General features: G+C 28.6%; 1 protein-coding gene across 1 annotated transcript; it reads right to left on the minus strand.

Moving 5' to 3' along the window:
* Positions 1-7,349: 7,349 nt before the first annotated feature.
* Positions 7,350-8,542, minus strand: LOC107846285. Its single transcript, XM_047396705.1, has one exon. The coding sequence runs from the start codon at positions 7,883-7,885 to the stop codon at positions 7,559-7,561; it is 327 nt and encodes a 108-aa protein (XP_047252661.1). The 5' UTR covers positions 7,886-8,542; the 3' UTR covers positions 7,350-7,558.
* Positions 8,543-10,276: the final 1,734 nt, after the last annotated feature.

The raw sequence follows: 10,276 nt of genomic DNA on the forward strand, positions 1-10,276 counted from the left end.
GAGGATTTCAGATCCATTCACTCCACTAGAGGTTAATAGGAGAACGAAAGCAATTTTCAAGGTATTATCAATATCAAATAAAGAAAAATTATAATTTTTCTTTCTTGCACTGTTGAGCAATGTACAAGGACCACAAGAGAGCAGCATAAGCTAAATAAGGTGAATATTTACAATATTGTGAGTGATCAAAAGAAGACTAATCTTAACAAAGTGATGAAATAAGAAAAAGACCCCAAAAGCTTACTCCATGCATAAATTTGGTGTAAAAAAAATCAAAAACATAACTTATATAGATGTTTGGTGGGTGGACAGTGTAAGTTTTCTAACCTTCAATTTAAATTAATTTTTAGAGTTTTGAAACTTTTAAATATTTCCCATCTGTTGTAATAGATTACATATCTGTTGTAATATATTACTCATCTATTGCATAACTTGTAGTAGCTTGGTAATCTATTAACAAGTACAGACATAAATACAACAGATTACATATTTATTGCAACTGATGGGTCATCTGTTGCAGTAAATTGTCCATCTTCTACATATCTTATAGTAGATGGGGTGATCTATTAACAAGTACAGAGATAAGTGCAACAAATATCACATCTGTTGTAACAGATTACCTATATGTTGTATATTCTTAACTTTTATTATACATATTTATATAAATTCTTTTTTGCTTTAGTATGCAGATAAAATGTTTTATCTGATGCGTGAGAGACATGTCAAATACTCTGAGTATTATGATATGCAAGATAGAATCATAGATCTAAACTTCTATAGTAGCTTTCTATTGAGATACAATGAGTTGAATCAGGAAGCGACAAATGGAGGTGAAAACTCACTTGATCAATTACTTGTTGAATTCGAATCGGATGATGATATGCTCAATTATTGTAGAGGTATGAGACCCTACCCAAGTGTCTTATCCTGGACAGATTCACGAAGAATTTTGACTATGATGAACCTTGATAAAATACACTTTGTCACTCTTGAGATAATCATCAATGAGGGAGTCATGAATGTGTATGATGAAAATATCCTAGTCTTTGAAGAAGGGGCTTTTTTATATTTAATGAATGTCCATTGGAGTTTTTACCCAAGTCGTTGAAGCAAAGTGACAGTTTGATCACTTTTTAGAAAAATTGCTCAATGAAAAATGAGATTTTGAATCATCAAATCTTGCTAAAAATGAAATTGGTAATGAGTACGCATCATATTCACTTTCCTTTATAGAGCATTTGATAATCGAGATCAATTTGACAACTCTGAACACTCTAATGTGTGACAATTCATTTAAAATAATGCAAGTTGTATGGACCATTGGTGTAGTATGCAAGAATTTAAAGACCTAGTCAAACAATTTGTAATTTGTAATGACTTTTATTTTTATGTAATTGTGGATTTTAACAACATAACAATTTTTATATTTTATGTTTTTGTTAAATTATTTCATTAATTTGTGATGGCCACAATTTATTTTTTGTTATGAATTTTATTTTAATTGATGTTCAGTTATTTTGTCATGAATCTTATTTTATCCTTAGATTTGGAAAATATTAGATTATTGATAAAATAAATTACTAAGTTTAAATATTACAACATATGCATTATTAGTTGGAACAACTGACTCGTCTATTAGAAATAATCAAATAGATACATATATTTGTTGCAATAGATGACCAACCTGTTGCAATTGATGACTCATATGTTGAAATAATCAAATAGATATCGACATCTGTTGTAATGTAATGGATGACTCATCTATTGAAAGTAATCAAATAGATGTAGACATTTGTTTCAACAGATACATTATCTGTTGCAACATATGACTCATGTATTAAAAATAATCGAAACAGATACAAACATCTATTATAATAGATGACTAACCTATTGCAACATGTGACTCATCTATTGAAAATTATCAAATAGATATCGACATTTGTTGTAATAAATGACTCATCTGTTGGAATTATCAAACAGATATTGGCATCTGTTGCAACAGATGACTCGTCTATTGAAAATTTTTAAACACATACAAACATCTATTGAAATAGATGAATAATTTATTATAATAGATGACCTATTTGTTAAAAATTATCACACACATATAGACATCTGTAGCAACAGGTTATAGTATGTAGCAATAGGTTATACATTTAGTTGATAATGTAATTACTATGTAATTCATTAAGATTGTAACTGGACTTATAAATTGAAAGCTAATTATAGTTAAATCAATTTATTTATTACTTATCATGATTTATATGAAGCATTTCACATCAAATTAGTCAATTGATTACTCTATGTAGGATGAATACACTTAGTTAATCACGTAATTACTATGTAATTCATTGAGATTGTAAATGAACTTATAAATTGAAAGCTAATCATAGCTAAATCAATTTATTGATTACTAATCAGGGTTTAATATAAAATATTTCACATCAGTCAATTGGCTCTATTTAGGATTAATACATTTTGTTTAATATGTATTTACTATATAATTTATTGAAATTAAACATATAAATTAAAAGCTAATTATAGCTAAATCAATTTATTACTAATAATGGTTTAATATGAAGCATTTTACATCAAATTAGCCAATTGCTCACTCCATTTACGACGAAAACATTAAGTTGATCATGTAATTACTATGTAATTCATTGAGATTGTAATTAAACTTATAAATCGAAAGCTAATTATAGTTAAATCAAATTATTTATTACTAATCATGGTTTAATATGAAATATTTCACATCAAATTAGTCAACTGCTCACTCTATTTAGGACAAACATACTTGGTTGATCATGTAATTACTATGTAATTCATTGAGATTGTAATTAAACTTAAAAATTAAAAGCTAATTATAGTTAAATCAATTTATTTATTACTAATCACGGTTTAATAATAAACAACTTAAATCAAATTAGTCAATTGAACATTCTATTTAGGACGAATACACTCAGTTGATCATGAAATTACTATGTAATTCATTGATATTGTAATTGAATTTAAAAATTGAAAGCTAGTTATAGTTAAATCAATTTGTTTATTACTAATCATGGTTTAATATGAAATATTTCACATTAAATTAGTCAATTGATAAATCTATTTAGAACGAATACTCTCAGTTGATCATGTAATTACTATGTGATTCATTGAGATAGTAATTAAACTTATAAATTGAAATCAAATTATAGTTTGATCATTTGTGTATTACTAATCATGATTTAATATGAAATATTTCACATCAAATTTACCAAACAGATATCAATATCCGTTTCAATTGATAACTCATCTATTAAAAATTATCAAATAGATATAGATATCCGTTGTAATATATTACTAACCTATTACAATACAAGATCCATCTGTTGGAAATTAACAAACAGATATATACATATGTTAAATTATAATTTGTTGTAATAGGTTATACACTTAATTGATCATGTCATTACTATGTAATTCATTAAGATTGTAATTGAATTTGTAAATTAAAAGGTAATTACAATTAAATTAATTTATTTAATACTAATCTTGATTTAATATGAAATATTTCACATCAAATTAGTCAATTGATCAATCTATCTAGGACAAATACATTTAATTGATCATATTACTACTATGTAATTCTTTGATATTATAATTGAACTTATAAATTGAAAGGTGATTATAGTTAAATCAATTTATTTATTACTATCATGGTCTAATATGAAGCATTTCACATCAAATTAGTTGAACTTATATAGATATTTATCGCAACAGATGACTAACCAATTGCAACAGATAACTCCTCTGTTGGAAATTATCAAACAAATATAAATATCTTTTACAATAAATTACTAGCCCAGTGCAATAGATAACACATTTGTTGGAAATTATCAAACATACATAGACATCTGTTGCAACAGGTTATAATTTGTTGTAATAAGTTAGACACTTAGTTGATCATGTAATTACTATGTAATTCATTGAGATTGTAATTGAGCTTATAAATTGAAAGCTAATTGTAGTGAAATAAATTGATTTATTACTATTAAAGGTTTAATATGAAACATTTCACATCAAATTAGTCAACTGAACACTTTATTTAGAATGAATGCATCAGTTGATCATGCAATTACTATGTAATTCATTGAGATTATAATTGAACTAATAAATTAAAATATAATCATATTTAAATCAATTTATTTATTACTAATCGTGGTTTAATATGACACATTTCATATCAAATTAGTCAAATAATCACTTTATTTGGGATGAATACACTTAGTTGATAATGTAATTACTATGTAATTCATTGAGATTTTAATTGAACTTGTAAATTGAAAGCTAATTATAGTGAAATTAATTTATTTATTACTAATCACGATTTAATATGAAAAATTTCATGTCAAATTACTCGATTGGTTAATCTATTTAGGATGAATACACTTAGTTGATCATGTAATTACTACGTAATTCATTATGATTGTAATTGAACTTATAAATTGAAAGCTAATTATAGTTAAATCAACCTGTCTATTACTAATTATGGTTGAATATGAAGCATTTTAAAATCAAATTAGTCAATTAATCCCTCTATTTAGGATAAATACACTTAGTGATTCGGTAATTACTAGGTAATTCATTGTGATTATAATTGAACTTATAAATTGAAAGCTATTTATAGTTAAATCGATATATTTATTACTAATCATAATTTATTATGAATAAGTTTACATCAAATTAGTCAAATAGATATAGATATTTTTTACTACAGATGTCTAATCTGTTGCAACAAGTGACTCATTTGTTAGGAATTATCAAATAGATATAGACATCTGTTGCAACAAATGAATCATCTGTTGGAAGACATCTTATCTTGCTAGTGGTTTGATTTCTTTCAACAAATGATTAACTGTTGCAACAGATTGGTCATCTATTGAAAGAAATCTAAATAAGCCTTGCTAGTAGTTTAATTTATTCCAACAGATGACTCATATATTGCAACAGATGGGTCATATATTGAAAGAAACTAAACAGGTCTTGCTAGTAGTTTGATTTCTTCCAATAGATGACTCATCTATTGTAACAAATAGATCATGTATTGGAATGAATCAAAATAGGTCTTGCTAACGATTTGATTTCGTCCAACAGATGACCCATCTGATGCAGTAGATGGGTTATCTGTTGGAAGAAATAAAAATAGATCCTGCTAGTGGTTTGATTTCTTTCTGTAGATGACTCATTTGTTGCAACCGATAGATATTTGTTGAAAATATTTTTTATTGTGTTATATTTATTAAATTATCTGTTACCTTTTTTCAATGACGCACAAGTTAATTATAGTCTTTTTTTGTTTTCCTTTTATTCAACAGTAGTTGGATCATTAATAAATATATATTTTATATAAGAAATAAAATACATTACCAACTAAAATGAGTTAAAACTATCAAGTTCATAACTAAACCAACAATAAGTCTATTTACTATTATAATAATTATGGAGCATTTCTATCCAGGCATGTAGTTCTTTTGTGGCCAACCGTCTTACATACAAAACACTTATTTTTTCTTATTTGAAATAATTTCTCGATTTCAAGCCTCCTCTTTATTTGTCTTCTTCCCGATTTGCTTGGGTTAACAAATGGAGGAGGTATTTATCTCTTCATAATCTCTCCCGAAACAATCCAAAAACCTTCAGGGGGCACCGAATTAATATCCTCACAATCTGCAATATATATATTTTCATCAAATAATATGGAGACGAGTACTCGTAAATTTGACTTTTAAATTGTGCACCTTATTGAGCTCAGAGCGCCTTCATAGCATGCGGACAAGGTATTTTGTTCAAGTTAAAAACTCTAAATATACAAGTTCTTCTTTGAAGATCGACCATGGCAACATCAACATGTGATACTAAACTTTTATGTAATTGGCTATTTGATGGGCCAATAAATTATTTCCCCGATTAATGTACTTTGATATTTATTTTTCCATGGCAACATCACCATGGAAATCAACACTAATTGTTATTGAATCCTCCATTAATGGTACCTAAACAAATTTGTTTAAAATATTAATAATGATAGTATAGTAAAGTTGAGTGGCTATGTACCAAAATAATATTATATGCACTATCATTGTCCCAATATACAAGCATTTGTTGTAATAGGTGACTCATCTGTTGCAACAGATAACTCATCTGCTGTAACAAATGACCTATCTATTGGGTGCATGTTCAGAATTAGTAGCTCAATCCAATAGGTTAGTCATCCGCTGCAACAAATGCAATATATGGTCTACATATTGCAACAAATAAACATATCTATTGGATTCTGGTTCTAGTTCTAAGCCATCTTTGGCAGCTGATGTAAGATCAGTCTAATAGGTAAGTCATCTATTGCAGCAGATGACTTACCTGTCAGATTGAGCTACTAATTCTACAGCTCAATCCAACAGGTAAATCATCTATTGCAACAAAAAACTTACCTATTGGATTAAGCTGTAGAATTAGTAACTCAATCCAACAGGTAAGTCATTTGCTGCAACAACTAAGTCATATGTGGCAACAAATGACTTACCTGTTGGATTGAGTTGCTTGAGCTGTTGTAATATGAACCCAACAAGTAGGTCATCTATTGCAACAAATGACTCATCTATTACTATAGATGAGTTACCTGTTGAAAATACTTTAGCAGTAGTGGAAACAATCCAACAATTGTTGTATTCATATACAATAATTATTGGATATGCTACTGAAAATTGATGAAAAAACAACAAACATATCCAAATGAGAAATTGAACTAAAAATCTTTAATTTGACATATCAAAATCACCTATAAGTAATGTCCACTGATATACAAACAAAATTTGATTAAAAAATTATCCAATAGCTATAGGAGAGCCAACATCAACAACAATGACAATGTAACGACAAGCAACAACAATAGCAACAGAAGATGATAAAGATGAAGAAGAAAAGCAACAACAACAACAACAATGAAAGAGAAAAAACAAAGAGAGAGAAAAGAGAGAAGAATCGTTGTTTTTTCCCTCCTTTTTTAGTTTTAACATTTTATATAGATGAGCCAAAGTGTATGTCTCAAAACCTACAGATTATGAAATTTATTTCCTTAATCCTTAATCCTTAATCTTAAAATATTCACCCACACTCAATAATTAAGACTTGAATTACCAATACTCAATTTTAAAATTTTTTTTGTCACCCTTAATTCAAAGCCCGATGTTTGATTAGAGGTATTACTTAGTTCCAAAACTATTTCTCCCACTATATGTGCTAATGGGATACACACATATAATTATGGTGGTGTAACTAATACTATGAGATATCTCAACCCATGGATAACTTTGTCTATCCCATTCAAACAACCCCTTCATAGTGAAATTTAACAATGTGAATATCTAAAAAACTATACTAAAAGATTCTCAACGATTAAACAACAATTCCCAAAATCCCTTCTGCTAAAAGAAGGGTCAAGACATGCCGGCACATTATGTTCGATCAACACAGCCAGGTATCAAAAAGTTAAAAAATTTGAACCAACTAATTCTGTCTATTTTCTCAACTCCGAGAACCATGAGCTTGATTCTGAAGATAGGCGGTCATATTCTAAAAGTGGATCTGCTGCTTGTTTTTGGAGAGCAGCAACATGAGCTTCCGCAGTTTCAACACGTTTGTCTTTCTCATCTGACTGCAACTTAACCTTCTTCAACATCTCTGTTAAACTAGAGATTTCTTTCTGCGACAGTTTTATTTCCTCCGCAGCTTTATCTGCTTTCTCCTTAAGCTGCAGCTTTTCTTTCTCAAGCCTTTCAAATTCTTTCTTTGAAGATCCTGCACTACTCCGCAATACAATCAGCTTACGAAGGTAATGGTGCATACGATCAATTAAGAATCCAAGAAACAGAGAAAACCCTATGAGGTATTGCACTTCAAATGCAGATAAATTAGCATACAAAGAAATAAGTAATACTGACAATGCAAAATTTCAATAGCATGCTTATTTTTAGCCACCTGAACTATTTGTCATATATAATATTCACCTGATCCAAACACTTCATTACCAGTTCCCTCCCAATCTTCACCATTAGAAGAAATGCCACCATACCTCCAAACAAAGAACCATAAACAACAACTGAATCATATTTTTACACTAAAAAGATTCAACCCTTTTTATACCTTCAAACTTCCTTTACCTAAAACCCCACTCTGAAAAATGAAAAATTTCTTCAACATATAACAAGCTCAAAACCCCAAATAAAGAATTCCCTGTATGATAACAAGATCACAAAAAAAAAAAAAGAACTAGAAGTGAAAGATGTCTAATAATAAGAAACCTAATATCTAAGGAAGTGTAGAAGGATAAAGCTAGTTACTTTAGTAGAAAATGTAGAGGGTTTTGAGCTGCAGATCCATGGAATTAGTTGCTAATAAGAAAAAATGAAAACTTTCTTTAAGCAAAACCCATTTTTTGGTTTCTGCTTTTAACTTTTGTTTCCTTTAATCAAAATGTGCATTAGTGTTTTTTTTTTTAGTTTTTGGGGGGGGGGGGGGGGGGGGGGGGGGTTAGTGAGATGGTGTTTTCACTTGGGAAGAGGAATAGAAATGAGAAACAAGAATTTTAAAAGAAGAACGAAAAAAAAAAAGTGATTTATAGTACTTGTTATAAATATATTTATATTTTAGTGAATATCTATTTACATAAAATTTATCAAAATCTAATAAAATTTATCAAGATCTAGATAATATCTATCAGAATTTAAAGTATTTGTTTTTTAGTTAGAAATTAGGAGTAAATTTCCTCTATATAAATAAAAGGACTTCCTTTATTGTAAATAATCCTAAACGATCCAAGAAACTCCTTCAAGAGAAATAAGGATTAGTCTCTATTTTCTCTACTCTTCTTCTTTATTCTTTATTATTTTATAACACGTTATCAGTACGAGACTCTGCCAAATAATGTGAGATTATTAATTTAAAGATAATTTCAAGGTTAGTAATTTTTTATGTTATTTGTCTTTTGCTACTAAATGATATAGTTATTGTTGGATTTGAGGAAAAAAGAATAATTGGATTGAAACCATTTATATTTTAAATTTATTCCTCAAAAACAATATTATCAAAAGAGATGATAATATGTTGGGTTCAATTCCTATGAATTTATGCCTAAGACGCCTTTATACGGATAAGACGTTGAGTTTGAATCTCAATGAACCATATTGATGATATTATGATGGCTAAGGCAAAATAATGAGTATTTGGTGAAATCTGTCCCATCAAATATGCTCCATTACTTGAATTGAATGTGGTGGCAATAAATCATATGTATGCCTCAATTTTTTTTTGTAGTAACTATCATAATTTGATACGCTTAAGGCATGATTATATTCCATTCCTAGGGAATGAGAAGCTTATTAATGCAAATGTGTACTTGATTGTGATGGTATCACAATTCATTTCCAAAGAGAAAAGTTATTGTGAAATCTACTTCTGAAGTAGTAAATCTGAAATTTATTCATGTAGTAATAAATCTGAAATTTACTAAAGAAAAAAGGTACATGTCATGGTAAACTTGGAGTTTACTAGTATAAGAGTTCATAAATTGATATGAATGATTACGATATCCCAAAGATGTGCATATTGGGTATGTAACATATATTGGAAAATTAGAAAATTCTTCATTACTTTTAATGTTATTTATTCTCATAATAAGTTGGTTGAACCAACTAATATTGGGATTGGATCGTTTAAAATCTGAAAAGTATAAAAGGTGAATATGAGCCTGTTCACCAGTTATGTGATCTATTAAGATGCATTAATATAAGATGATCACATGTTCGTTTATTGTCAACCTGCAGTTTGACATTCATAAAGTTGCTTGCTCAATAAAACTGAGTTAAGAGCAAAACTTTTAGATTGTGCAATCAAGACAATTCATCTTGAAGATCATGGTTTAGTATCGAATGCCGTCAATAAATATTTAAACCATTGAGAACAAAAGCTTCATGTGCTGGTTTGAAATATTATGTAAAAAAGTACTTGTATGTATCAAATCAATAAATTATGATTAATTTTCCCTCAAAGTTGGTTCTAAGTCAGGAATCATACATTGTCCATCTAATAGTTAATGTGTGGTATATGATTAATGAATATACCATGATGCACAAAGATGGATTCCTCCAAGAAGAAGGAGGATGTATGCTAGTTTTCTGTAACGCCCTGAGTTTTGTACCCCGGACGCTACACGGTGCTAATAATCTCGAAGGACCAC

This window comes from Capsicum annuum, chromosome 9 (genome assembly GCF_002878395.1).
Source record: "Capsicum annuum cultivar UCD-10X-F1 chromosome 9, UCD10Xv1.1, whole genome shotgun sequence".
Taxonomy (NCBI): domain Eukaryota; kingdom Viridiplantae; phylum Streptophyta; class Magnoliopsida; order Solanales; family Solanaceae; genus Capsicum; species Capsicum annuum.

Bases quoted from the DNA above. Each gene is read 5' to 3' on its own strand.
- LOC107846285 (XM_047396705.1), bottom strand. From the start codon at position 7,885: ATGCACCATTACCTTCGTAAGCTGATTGTATTGCGGAGTAGTGCAGGA.